General features: G+C 57.0%; 2 protein-coding genes across 6 annotated transcripts; one reads left to right on the top strand and one right to left on the bottom strand.

Annotated features, from left to right (window-relative positions):
- Nucleotides 1–384: 384 nt before the first annotated feature.
- On the top strand, nt 385–8,325 carry Psmd8 (proteasome 26S subunit, non-ATPase 8). The gene is made up of 7 exons (XM_090322134.1): nt 385–1,066; nt 2,873–2,945; nt 3,068–3,170; nt 4,291–4,456; nt 5,444–5,544; nt 6,946–7,057; nt 7,827–8,325. Exons 1-7 carry the CDS (start codon nt 704–706, stop codon nt 7,962–7,964), a joined length of 1,056 nt encoding a protein of 351 aa, XP_090178260.1. The 5' UTR covers nt 385–703; the 3' UTR covers nt 7,965–8,325.
- Nucleotides 8,326–8,668: 343 nt separating this feature from the next.
- Nucleotides 8,669–12,293, bottom strand: Ggn (gametogenetin). 5 transcript variants are annotated; one of them, XM_090322273.1, is made up of 3 exons: nt 12,143–12,293; nt 9,456–11,408; nt 8,669–8,843 (listed from the first exon to the last, which is right to left on the bottom strand). In XM_090322273.1, exons 2-3 carry the CDS (start codon nt 11,387–11,389, stop codon nt 8,726–8,728), a joined length of 2,052 nt encoding a protein of 683 aa, XP_090178399.1. In that variant the 5' UTR covers nt 11,390–11,408; nt 12,143–12,293; the 3' UTR covers nt 8,669–8,725. The 5 variants fall into 5 exon arrangements, with proteins under 5 accessions (XP_090178399.1, XP_090178394.1, XP_090178396.1 ...); XM_090322268.1 differs by having other exon boundaries at nt 8,669–8,949; nt 12,139–12,227; XM_090322270.1 differs by having other exon boundaries at nt 12,139–12,227.
- Between the last annotated feature and the right edge of the window lie 947 nt (nt 12,294–13,240).

Below are 13,240 nucleotides of genomic sequence, written 5' to 3'. Positions count from 1 at the left end.
GCTCTACCTCTTGAGCCGCAGTTCCATTTCTGTCTTGTTTTTTTTGTTTTTTTTTTTTTGCTGGTTAACTGAAGATACGAGTTTCACAGACTTTTCTGCCTGGGCTCACCTTGAACTGCAATCCTCAAACCTCAGCTTCCTGCGTAGCTGGGCTAACAGGTGGGAGCCAGCAGTGCCCAGCTAGACTGCGTAGTTTTTATGCACAACTTGCACTTATTTGTGTAAACTTCATTTTATCCATAGACTTAGATTTAACTCCCACCTGCTTGTCTTTGGAAGATCACTGCCTTTATCGGAACCCGCCTATCAAATGCGACTAGTCCATCTGTTGAAGTGACTCCGTTCGGGGTTGGGAATGTGGCTCTAGTGGAGTGCTTGCCTAGCACGCATGAAGCCTTGGGTACCACATGCACGGAAACAGCCAGAAGGGGCGCTGTGGCTCAAGCGGTAGAGCTCCCAGGCCTTGAGTTCAAACCCCAGGCATGGCAACAACAGAAACAAACCAACAACAACAACAAAAACCGAATTGACTCCATGCATTTGAAGCAATGGAACCTTCCTCGTAGAAACTGTCCGGGGCTGAAGCCACGGCGGCCATCTCAATCACTGGCGCGAGGTGGCGAGAAGGTGGTCCTTCGCAGGCGGGGCAGAGCGACTTCCGGGCACCATTTTGAGTGACAGTGGAGGCGGAGCTCTAATTGACATGTTCATGAAAGGCAGGTCTCCCAGGGCCCGGCTCCGCGGGCGCCGGCGCTCCACCCGGTGTGGGCGGGATCAAGCCCTCTTAGCCCCGCCTCTGGCGTCGGGCTCCACCTCCACGCCCCACTTCCGCCGGGAGAGCGTCTGTAGGCGTCGCTGCCGTAAAACTAGCCGGCGGTTTGCCGCATCACGGAAGATGGCGGCCACGACGGTGAGCGGAGCCGCCGGCGTCTCGAGCTCGGGTCCCGCCGCGGCGTCAGGCGCGGTTCTACAGGCTGCGGCCGGCATGTACGAACAGCTCAAGGGCGAGTGGAACCGGAAAAGCCCCAATCTTAGCAAATGCGGGGAAGAGCTGGGCCGCCTCAAGGTAAAGGGGTCGGCGAGGCCCCTCGGGGTCGGGGGACGGTGCGAGGGGAGGGTCACCCGGGAGGGCCCGGGGTGTCCGGAAGGGCGAAGGGCTCGGAGCGGCCTTGGAGGTGAGGCAAGGCTTAGGCGGCCCCCGGGGGCGGCGGGGCAGTGATGGGCCGATGGGTTCAGGGCTCCAAGCTTTCCTGGTGGGAGGGGGAGGACGGGGGGAGGAGGCAGAGGGAATCGCGATGGCGAGCTCCAGACACGATCGAGGGGAAGACGGGGTTGGCGGATGGGGCACGTGCAGGGCAGGTGTGATTCCTAAGACCAGGCTAAGGTCTGGGGCGAGGGACCCAGCTGGACGGCGGAGCCTGTGGCTCACACCCCGCAGTCCTTCGCCACTCGGGAGGCTGAGCTCCGAGGATCGTGGTTGGAAGCCAACCTGGGCAGGAAAGGCTGTGAGAGTTATTTTAAATTAGTTCAAAAAAAAAAAAAAGAAAAAGCCGAGAAAGTGAGTAAAGCAAAAACTGATGAGTGACATTGCCCACGCCCTGAGTTCAAGCCCCGGGACTGGTACAAAACAGCAACGAAACTCATTCGAGTGTTGGGGAAAGGTGTAAATACGGTGTGTTGGATTAAAGTTGCTGGCGCAGGGGTCCAGCCAGGGACGGTAGACTAACAATCCTACACCTTGAAGAGAAAGTCTGCCAAGAACTGAAGGCGGATCAGTTACTAAGTATCTCCTGTTTGTTTGGCAGGGTTATTTATGATTGCAATGTAAATGAGGCTCCTGCCTGTCATCTTAGCTACTCTGAAGGCTGAGATCTGAGGATCACGGCTTGATGCTAAACCAGGCAGGATAGTTCACTAGACTCTTACCTTCACTTATCCTGAGTGGCTGTCCCTCAAGTGATAGAGCACCAGCCTTGTGTAAAAGGTTAAGAGACAGTGTCCAGGCCCTGAGCTCAAGTACCAGGACTGGCACGTGCACACACACTACAGTGTGAAGTCATCTTATGTATATGGGCATTTGTTATGTGTGCAGGCTCTTGTGTTATTAATAAGTTTTTTTTTTTCTTGTTTTTTGTAGCTTGAACTTGGGGCCTGGGCACTGTCCCTGATCTTCTTTTGCTAAGGGCTTGCACTCTACATTAACGGCTTTTTCTGTTTATGTGATACTGCTTAATCGAACGCAGGGCTTCATGCATGCTAAACAAGCATTCTGCCACTAAGCCCCAGCCCCTATTAGTGATTTTTTTTTTCCTAGTCCTGGGGCTTGGACACTATTCTACAGCTTTTTTTTTTTTCTTCTCAAGGCTCATGCTCTACCACTTAAGCCCTTTAAGCCACAGTACCACTTTAGGCATTTTTCTGTGTATGTGGTACCAAGGAATGGTATACAGGGCTTCTTGCATGCTAGACAAGCACTCTACCACTAGGCCACACTCCCTGCCCGATTCTTAGTACTTTATGAGGACTGGTTCTTTTTGTTGTTGTTGTAGGGCTTGGACACAGGGCCTGGGCACTGTCCCTGAGCTCTTCAGCTCAAGGCTAGCGCTCTACCACTTGAGCCACAGTGCCACATTTGGTTTTCTGGGGACTAATTGGAGATAAGAATTTCTCAGACTTTCTTGCCTGGGCTGGCTGGCTTTGAACCACAATCCTAGATCTCAGCCTCCTGAGTAGATAGGATTATGGGCGTGAGCCATCACACTTGGCCACCAGTTCTTTTAATATAGCAGTTTTGTAAGTTAGGAGTAATGGTTAGCTCAGAGAACATACCCTATATTTGAAGTCCTAATGTTTTTTTTTTCCTTCCCACTAGCTGGTCCTGCTGGAGCTCAACTTCCTGCCCACCACAGGGACCAAGCTAACCAAACAGCAGCTCATTCTAGCTCGTGAGTATTACTGGCACTGGTGGTGGTGGTGGTAGGGTGAAGAGCTGACAGAAATGGCAGCAGTGGTGGTCTGGGGAAAGGACCCCAGCCCACCCCCTGAAAGCCCACTCTGTCACCCACAGGTGACATACTGGAAATTGGGGCCCAGTGGAGCATCCTACGCAAGGACATCCCCTCCTTTGAGCGCTACATGGCCCAGCTCAAATGCTACTACTTTGATTACAAGTGAGGATGGGTCCTGCTTGAAACGGGGAGGGTAAGGGCTTACATGGGGGTTGATTTATCTCTGGTGGTGGTCTAGCTGTGCAGGTCATCTTTTACTTGGACACTGTTATCCCCAGAAGCTGCAGGATCATGGAGTAGTCTTGGTGAGCTGAGGTTGGGGTTGTGTGGCCCAGTCTTATAATGTTCTCCTCACCCCAGTATGGCTACTGTCACTATTTACCTTCCTGTCTTGTTTTATCCCTGACTCTTATCCACACAAGAACTGTAGGATTCCCCCCACGACACACACACACCTCTGGAGGCCCCACAATATAGGCTTAAAACTTGTGGTTCTTCTGCCTCTGCCACTCAAGTGCTAGGACTATGCGTGCCTAGACCAATCGAATCTTTATGACTCTACAGTTTGACTGTCTTGAACCCTTGACTTAAAAACTGTCTTGTTCTCAGTGGCACTCAGGCTTAAGACCAAAATCTTTTTGGTGACCTCCATTGCTGTCTTTGCCCTCACCCTCTCACTGTGCCTCCACATCCTACTCCTAACCTTCTGCCTGTGTCCGCCCCCCCCATTTCCTTCCCGCTCTCTTCTATTGGACTATGAGCTTTCTGAAGGCAGAGCTGGTACTGTCTTGGACTTCTTTGTCCCAAGCACTGCCTGCCACAGACAAGGCTCAGATTAGGCACTCAGTAAATGTGGGTTGGATATAAAACTAAATAATACTGCATGAATTTGACATTATTTGGGTTTGAAACTTCATTATGAGGTCTTGGGAAAATGACTACCTCTCCTTGAGTCTTAATTCTTAATATATTCTTAGTATTTAGCAGAGTTTATTTGGGCTAGGTACTTTCCTTATCACTTTACCTGGGTTAGGTCATTTAATTACTTCATGCATACGTATTGATCCAAGTCCCCTGCTGTGGGACACTGTGGGAAATAGTCTGAGTCACTTCTCTGGAGTAGAGTTGTTTGCTTCAGTGTGATTTATAACTTTTGTGTAGCTCTTGGCCCTTGAACCTCATTTGAACCCCCTTCAAGCCCTTATCAGGGCTGGAGCCTGAGATGAGGCACTTGATTGGCCCGGAAGCCCTGCTTACCTTGATTTTCTTCCCTGGTCTACAGGGAGCAGCTCCCTGAGTCTGCCTACATGCACCAGCTCTTAGGCCTCAACCTCCTCTTCCTGCTGTCCCAGAACCGGGTGGCTGAGTTCCACACGGAGCTGGAGCGCCTGCCTGCCAAGGACATCCAGACCAATGTCTACATCAAGCATCCTGTGTCTCTGGAGCAAGTGAGCCTGGGCAGAGACAGGGGAGGGCCTGGCTGATCTGGGTAGTGTGAGGACAAACATTGAGGAGAGCTTCTCCGGGGAGCTGTCGGGGTTCTCTCATCTTCATTCCACGGCCTCATTCCAATCCTGAGCCCTGGCCATGTGACAGGTACTGGGGTGGATTTGCAGACTGAGAATCTGATAAAAATCCTAGGCATTGAGGAGATGGCAGGGAAGGAAGCAGACAGTAAGCCAGAGAGTAAACAAGCCTGCCTGGGAGTGTGGCCTAGTGGTAGAGTGCTTGCCTAGCATGCATGAAGACCGGGGTTTGATTCCTCAGTACCATATACACGGGGGGGAGCCAGAAACGGTGCTGGGGCTCAAATGACGGAACTTTAGTCTTGAGAAGACCCAAGGACAGTGCTCAGCCCCTGAGCCCAAGCCCAGGACTAGCAAAGAAAAAACAAAACAAAAAAAACAACTTAGCAGGAGATGGAGGAGTCAGGAAGGAGTGAAGATTTCTGTGGACTGAGGTCCGAGGACCTGACCGTGAACCATGGTGAAAAGCCAACTGTGATCCTCCAAGCAGAGGGACCTGCCAGTTTTAGGAGATCGAAGGCCGAAGCCTGCTGTGTTTGGGGGCCTGCAGAGAGGAGAATTTGTAGAGTGAGATTAACAGGGCCTGGGAAGCACCCTCAAAGCTTCCTGATGAAGTGGTCTCTCTAGTCACGGTCCTAGGAGGATGTGACGTGGTGGGAGGTAGGGGGCAGCAGCCTCACCTTCTGTCACAGGAGAGATGGTGGGGATGCGCCCCAGGCTGGCCGGGAGAAACACAAGGGTGTGTGCACGTGTGTGCACTCTGTACAAGGCTTCCTGCAAAGGAGGAGGCCACCTGCTATGTCTAGCAAAGGGTGCCTGGCAGCGTGGGGACTGGGGCTGGGGCTGGGGGTGCATAAGCGTTCAGGAGGCCCCGAGCTGCCTTTTCACTCACTCCCTTCTCACCTGTAGTACCTGATGGAGGGCAGCTACAACAAGGTTTTCCTGGCCAAGGGGAACATCCCCGCGGAGAGCTACACCTTCTTCATCGACATCCTGCTCGACACCATCAGGTGGGGTTCCGAGGCGCTTGGGCGTCTGTGAGTCTTGTGCTGGCTGGTGATGGCCTGCTGGGCTGGATTCTTATCCTCCCAGCTCCTGTTTTCCAGGAAGTGGGACTGGACTGGAATGGAGTGGTGTAGGCGGTGGCCCTTCGCTTGTCCAGGCTGTTCACGTATAGAGTGGCCGTTTGTGTCAACCCTGAGCCAGGGTGTAGCAGCTCCTCAGGCAGGGCCATCCTGCCTCTGCGAAGCGCTGTGGCCATTCACGGGTCTGTTTTCGTGTGAGTGCGTGGACCTGAGCATGGTGCTGGGTGGAGACACAGGCCCGGCCTTCTGAGGGGTGTTCCATTAGGAAGGCGTCCCCAGTTGACTGCCCGCCCATACCTGTCTCAGGGATCACCTTTCACTCATTTCCCCAGTCTCTTCCTCCCCCCAGTTTCTTTATTCTCCTTCTAGTGACTAAATGGTTTGCTGGAGTGTTGTTTATTTTGTCTTTTGTTTTTGAGATATTTCTGCTATGTCCAAGCTGACTTTAAACTTATCCTGCTTCTGCCTCCTGAGTGTGCCCCCCACACACACACCCGCATGCCTGGCCTTGCTGTTTACTTCATTATTATTCATGCTGCCTTTTTAAAAAAATTTTTTTGTGGGCCGGGAGTTTGGCCTAGTGGTTAAAGTGCTTGCCTAGCATGCACAAAGACCCGGGTTCGATTCCTCGGTACCACCAAGCCGGAAGTGGTGTTGAGGCTCAAGTGGTAGAGCTCTAGCCTTGAGAAAGTCCAAGGACAGTGCTCAGGCCCTGAGCTCAAGCCCAGGACTGGCAAAAAAAAAAAAAAAAAAATTGTGTGTGTGTTGGTTCTAGGGCTTAAACTCTGGGCCTGGGCATTGTCCCTGAGCTGCGCAGTTCAAGGCTACTGCCCTATCCCTTGAGCCACAGCGCCCTTCTGGTTTTCCACTGGTTAATTGGAGATAAGAATCTTACAGTCTTTAGTGCCCAGGGCTGGATTTGAATTGAGGTCCTCAGGTCTCCACCTCCTGAGGATTACAGGCGTGAACTACCACGCCCAGCTCCTGCTACTTTTTGATAGGTACAAGGAACTCTCTCAGGATCACTGGAGAAATCCCTCAGGTGAATCCTAAACTGGGTTTCAGACAGCCTGAGGCCCTCATGCTGGGATGTTGGGATTCAGAGCATAGACCTGATCTGTTGCTTCCATAGTTCCAGAAACCAGGTCCAGATGTGGGTTCCCTGAGGCCCTGGCCTGTTCTAAGCCCCCATCAGTGAAATAATGCAGTGACAGATCCAGTTAGCCATCAGTGTTAACTGGCAGGGTCAGAACCAACTGGCTCAGGTGTGGGAAGACAGTCTGAACAGCTGTCTGTTCAGTAATGAGAATGTCATCTTCCCTCCAGGGACGAGATTGCTGGGTGCATCGAGAAGGCCTATGAGAAAATCCTCTTCACTGAAGCCACCCGGATACTCTTCTTCAACACACCAAAAAAGATGACAGACTATGCCAAGAAGGTGGCTAGGGTTCAGGGCAAGGGTTCTGGAGCCATGGGTTGCACTCTGTGTCAGCACTTCAGTGCACAGTGGAGTGGCCTGGAGGGATGGGACTGCTGAGGGTTCAGTTCAACTGTGTGGTCACCCAGGTTGCTAAGCCTCTGAGCTTCAGTTTGTCTATGCATGGAAGGGATGTGTTTAGCCTAGCACCTGGTAGCAGGTGAGGGCACTCTTCATGTTGACTGCTTTTACCTTATCGGAATCCCTTCAGAAGTGGCAGCTTTTCCACATAAGACTGCTTCGTTTGGTTTGGAACGTTTGTGCAGGTTCAGTAGTGGATACACAGTTATCCTGATCATTGCAGATAGGGCTCAAGAGTAGAGCTGGACACTGGTGACTCATGCCTGAAATCCTAGCTACTTCAAAGACTGAGATCCAGAGAATTGTGGTTCAGAGCTAGACCTACCAGAAAAATCAAGAGGTCAGCTCCAAAATAACCAGCAAGATTTGAGCTGGAGGAGTGGCTCAAGTGGTAGAGCACCTGGCCCTGAGTTCAAACCCTAGTATTGTCTTGAGTCACTGAGCCCTTAGAGCAGGCCCAGAGAGGAGTACGACGAAGGCCCTGTCTCCAGTATGGAGAAACCAAGGGCATAGTAGAGTTCCTTCTCAGAGCTGGGGTAGAGGGAAGATGAGAGAAGGGATCCCTGACATGCATGATAGCAGCTCCATGTGGGTGGGGAGTCGGTCTTCGGGATCACCCCACTCATCTCCACACACTCTATTTCTGCAGCGAGGATGGGTCCTGGGCTCCCATAACTACTACAGCTTTGCCAGCCAGCAGCAGAAGCCAGAAGACACCACCATCCCCTCCACGGAACTGGCGAAGCAGGTCATTGAGTATGCCCGGCAGCTGGAGATGATCGTCTGAGACCATGTGGCCTGGGCTCAGCACCCAGGGCCGGGCGGGACATACACGGCTGTTCAGCCCTGGTGCAGCTGTCCTCCAATAAAGGTGGATTGAGCTCTCTTCCCGGCCCTTGTCTCCCCAGTTGGGATGGCGGGGAGCCAGCCTGGAGAACTTGGAAGCTTGGGTTCTCTTTGGGGGTTGCTAGTAACACCCCCCCAGTCAGCCTGTCCAGTGGCCATTGCGCCGGGCCTCGAGCACAGGTGGTCACATGTAGGATTGTACCAAGTCTGCTGTGGACGCAGTGCTGGGCCAGAACGCCCCAGTAGGCAATGTCCTGTTTTTTCAAGTGTTGACAGCGAATTAAATAATTTTTAAAATGCTATATGAAATGGACCCCATCTGTGGGCTGCTAGTGTGAGCCATCTGGAACCAAAGTTATGGGCCCCTGTGTGGATATATACCTGAACCCCTCTTCAGAGTCATCCCTGTAGCCCAGGACCTCTCCACCCATCAGCACATTCAAGATGAGCCATTTGTGCCCACTCAGTTTGCACTGTGAGGCAGTGGTCATTCCAGAGTGACTTGGGCCCAGCTCAGAGTTGGCATTAGACCGCGCTTGTTGGCTGCTGGTATTAGGGGAGTGAGCACCTGTCCCCTTCCTCCCCCTCAGTGGATGCTGGCTGGAACCCCTGCCACTTCAGCCCAGCGGTGACTTGACAGGCAAGGAGGCTGGAGTTACTTTTATTAGCATTGAGGGGCAAGCAGGGGCGTTGAGACCACACTCAGTTGGAGTGGGTGGTCTGCAAGTCGTAGTGCTCCAACCCAGCTACCAGCGAGCCCGCCAGCTTGATGGTGGCGACCCAGGGTGGCTCACTCAGGTGGTTGGTGGGTGTCCTCAGCCTGGGAAGAGGGAAGAATGGAGGCCTGTCGATGACCAGGTTCTCCTTGTTGGATGGAGAACTCCTCTGGGGGGGCTGCAGGGTGGGGGCTTGCTTTTCCTTGAAGGCTGGCAGAATATCCCAAAGGCAGTTTCAGGCAGAGCTACATTCCCAGAAGTACCAAAAGAGCCTAGCCGAGCCCCTAAGTGTCCAGGCAGTCTCAGGGATTGTGTTTTGAGAACCAGGATCAGGCTGGTGAACCAGATGGGTGAGGAAGGTGGGCCATGCTCAGTAACTCTTTACACTGCCAAAGCTGGACCAGCAGTGTCCTCTGGTGGTCACGGGCTAGTAGTTCCAGAGCCTGAGAGGCTAGGCCAAGGGCTCTCCTTTGTTCAGAGTGTGTGTGGGAGGGGGGGCGGCTGTCACGAGTCCTTAGGGGCAGGTGTAAGGGTCTGTTGGTGCCAGCTTCCTCCTGCCTGCCTCTTCCCCCGCCCCTGCTAGAAACGAGGGTTAGGCTCATCCTGGGGGTCTTCGCCGGTACTCCCCGGATTATGGGAGATCAGCTAAGTTTGGCATTTAGGTAAGAGGGTCCCGGGGAGCGTTCCCTCCCCTCCCCATTCCTGACCTCCCTCACCAGGCAGACACGTTGCGTGGCAGGCGGCGATGGCGAGGCTGGTGGCGGCAGTAACACTTGCAGGGACAAGAGTTGAGCACCTGGAAGGGCGGCCAGTGGTGCGCTGCGCCCTTGCTACCTGCCCCCGAAGACGCCCCGCTGCTGCCGTCCGTGGCGGAGCCCCGGTCTCCAGGTGTGCCGTCCTCGCGGGCCGCACCTCGGGCTGCGCGGGAGCCCTTGTTCCTGCGCGTGCGAACCTTGGCGGGCACGGGCGCCAAAGGCTCCGTGGCCGCGGGAGCCGGAATGGGGGCCGGGGCAGGGGCCGGAGCCGGGGCCGGGGCTGGGGCCGGGGCCAGCACGAGGGCCGCGGCTTGGTCCACGGCCAAGGCAGGGGACAGAGCAGGGGCTGGGGCTGGAACCCGGGTCGCCTCCTCGTGGCCGGGGCCCGGGGTGGGCGGGCGCACCGGCGGCCGCGGCGCGGGCGCGGGCTGGAGCGGCTCGGGCTGCGGGGTGGGCGGCGGCGCGGGCGGCGGCGTGGCTGGCGGCGTGGGGGGCGGAGGCGGTGGTGGAGGCGGAGGGGGCGGCGGCAGCGGCGGCGGCGGGATTTGCTGCGGGGCCGTAGGCCCCGGGCGCGCGGGCTCGCCATTGGTGGGTGCCGGAAAGATGAACATGGGCGGCGCCAGCAGGGCAGGTGCGGGCCTCCGGGGGCCGGGGGCCGGGTGCGTCTGCCCCGGTGGGGGCGGAGGGGAGCCCCAGGGTCCCGAGAGCGCGGCGGCGCGCCGTCGGGGCACCCCTATGCCTCCGCCGGCCCCGTTGAAGCGGAAGTGGCGCTCAGGGCCATCTGGGGGGCTCACCCAGTCGAATTTGGGTTTAGAGCCTGGGAAGGTGGTGTAGGGGGGCGGCTGTGGGGCCCGGGCCTGGGACGCGGGCACCGAAGGGGGACCAGGGCACCCTTCGCAGTCTCCATCGCCGCCCTCGGTTTCCTGAACTCCTCGAGGAGGCTCCCCGAGGGGGCGGGGGGCTCCGGGTGCCAGGGGCCCCTGCTTCAGGACCTCGGCGTAGGAGGCGGCGAAGAGTCCGCCGGCCCCGCCGCCGCCTGCCCCGCCGGCCCCAAGGGCGGGCTTGATGGCCAGGGGACCCGGGGGTGCCGCAGGGGACAAGGTGGGGCCCGACTTGAAGGTGACTTTACACAGCAGGCTCAGGCCCGGTTCGGAAGCCGCGGACCGGGCCATGTCATCTCCCCCTTGGGGAGCCGCCCCTCCGCGCGCTCCGCCCGCCGTCGGGGCTTCGAGGCAGGGCCTGGCCGGGCTCTCGGGGGCGCTGGTGGCGGGTGCGGCCAGAGCTGGAGCGGTCCTGCGGTTCGGAGGCTGCTGCGAGGGCGGCGGCGGCGGCGATAGCGGCGGCGGTGGTGTCGGTGTCGGCGGGGGCGGTGGCTTCCGAGGCTCCAGGGGCGTCGGAGGTGGGGCTGAGGCCCTCGGGACTGGGTCCTTTTCCGTTAGTTGCCGGGGCAGCGGAGGCAGCGGGCGGAGGTTCGGAGGGTCGCCTTGGCCGCGATGGCTCGCCTCCAGCAGACCGCGGATCCGGGAAACCGCGGTACCCGTGGGTTTTCGCCACTTAGACGGCGCGGGCAACAGGGTCCCCACGGGGGGCGGGGGTGGTGTGGTGACCGTGGCCGCAACTGCCTCCTCTGGAGGGGGCGTCACTGGCGAGGGCAGTTCTAAGGTCAGGGGCAGGGGCGAGGGTGAGGCCTGGGGCTCTGGGGGTACCAGGAGTACCGGGGGCGCGGAGGTGCCCGGGAACCAGACGCCCAGCCCTCGAGCCAGGCGCATGGCTGGGGAGGAAGGGGTCACCTCGGGCTCCACCAGGGACGTCCGGCGGGAATCAGAGGCGCGGTCTGAGGCCTGCTCTTTTCGGGAGCCCCCGCCCGCGGATGGCTCCGACTGTACATTCCCCATTTCCGACGGAGGTCTGGGACTATAATCAGATAAATTTCTACCAGTCAGTCTGCCAAAGGCTGAGGGGACCCCACGACCCCGGGCTCTTCTTGGACTTATCTGCATTAGCTCCGTCTCGCCCTCCTCCCCCCCAATATGCCTCCTCAGTCCTGCGCTCCGCCCCCCCCCCTCCTCTCTGGTCGCCTACTTACCCAAAGCCCCTCCAAAGCCCCAGGTGCACATACTTAGGCCCCACCCCTTTAATGTACTAAGATTCCATCACAGTTCCCTTGGTTGCTTAGCTCACACCCCTACACTCTGGACCACACCCTGGGCTTCAAGACTCAAACCTTGTCTAACGGTGGTGGTGTCCTGTACCCTAACTTACAAAGAAGTGACACTTTCCTCCCCAGATTGCTGATGTCTAGGCTCTACCCCTACTCCCTGGTCCCCCCCCCCATTGTCAAGGAGTCGTGCTTCATTCCCACCCCGCCCACCTCCCCAACCCCTGCCTCTGCCTAACCAATGCTAGGTGTTCTGTTCTTACCAGTTGCCCTCAGTCCTCAGCTCTAAACTCCTTCCCGTCACCCAGTCTTTCTCAGCCCATCATCTGGATCCCCCCCACTTCCCAGAGAGTGACAAGCTCCATTTCTCAACTCCTTTTCCCGCTTTCGGGTTTGTTAAGTCAGGTCTCAATAACTCCCGGTTTCCAAATCTCAACCCCAAGTTCTGTCTGGGTTCCCCAGTCCCCCCCAAAAGGGTCCACTCACCGACTCCTCCAGTCGACCGAAGTTCAGGCCGCGGCCCCCTAGGCCCAGGGTAGAGCGGGGAACGGCCGTAGCAGAAAATAACCGAAAAGAACACCGGGGAGGGGAGGAGGGGAGGTGCGGGTGAAAGCCAGTGGGGCGAGACTGTGAGGATGGGCCCCCCCACCAGCTCGAGGCCACGCCCCCGACCAGAGGCCACGCCCCCTGACCAGAGGCCACGCCCTCCCGTGAGTCCGTTGAAGCCCCGCCCTTAGGAACCTGAGTCTCCCTTGGCAAAGGCTGTCTTGTAGTTCCCGCCCCCAAGCCCGGCTTCCTAAGCCCCACCCCTTCAGAACGTTTTTTTCTCTCGCTAGCTCCTCCCCTTTATGTAGCCACGCCCACTCGCAGCCCCGCCCACCGCGAACCCCGCGGCGTAGCTCCGCCCCCAGGACCATTCAGCTGCTGCCTGCCGGGGAATTCATCTCCGAGCTCCGCTTTTTTACTTATTTATTATTTATGTTGAATTTGCCGGTCCTGGGGCTTGGACTCAGGACCTGGACTCTGTCCCTACGGATTTTTGCTCAAAGCTTTTTTTTTTTAGTTCCAGTTCTGGCTTTTTGGTGGTTAACTGGAGATAGAGTTCATGGACTTTCCTACCTAGGCTGGCTTGGAACTGCGACCCTCAGATGTCAGCCTCCCGAGTCGTTAGGGTGCAGGCGTGAGCACTGCTAACTCCACCTCTTTTGGGGACCTGTCAGTATCTTTCAGACCCCGCTCCCCCCTCCTTCACGCCCCACCGAGGACCTGCCTCTCCCAACACTCACCTGTCCTTCAGCATCCAAACCCTTTTCCTGGGCCCTCGGATCCGCCCCTCCAGCCTGAGCCCTTCCCTCCCTACCCTTTTCGAACTGCTCCACCCAGCCCCTCCCATTTGGAGCCCAAACCCTAGGCCACGGCCCCACTCTCGCGCCCTGAAGGAACCCTGTCACCCTCCCTTGTCCCTCCCGCCTCATCATCAGGAAGCGGTGGGCAGGATGGCAGTGGAAAAGTAGGGGGATCCCGTCTGGATCCTGAAAAAAATAATGGGGGCTGGTGGGGGGGGGCTGTTCATTGGAGTCAGTGCCGG

The sequence above is a fragment of the Megascapheus bottae genome, chromosome 31 (assembly GCF_031878675.1).
Source record: "Megascapheus bottae isolate mThoBot1 chromosome 31, mThoBot2.hap1, whole genome shotgun sequence".
In the NCBI taxonomy this organism is placed as follows: Eukaryota; Metazoa; Chordata; class Mammalia; order Rodentia; family Geomyidae; genus Megascapheus; species Megascapheus bottae.
The sequence above is the reverse complement of the archived record's forward strand: the minus strand, read 5'-3'. Positions and strand labels throughout refer to the sequence as shown.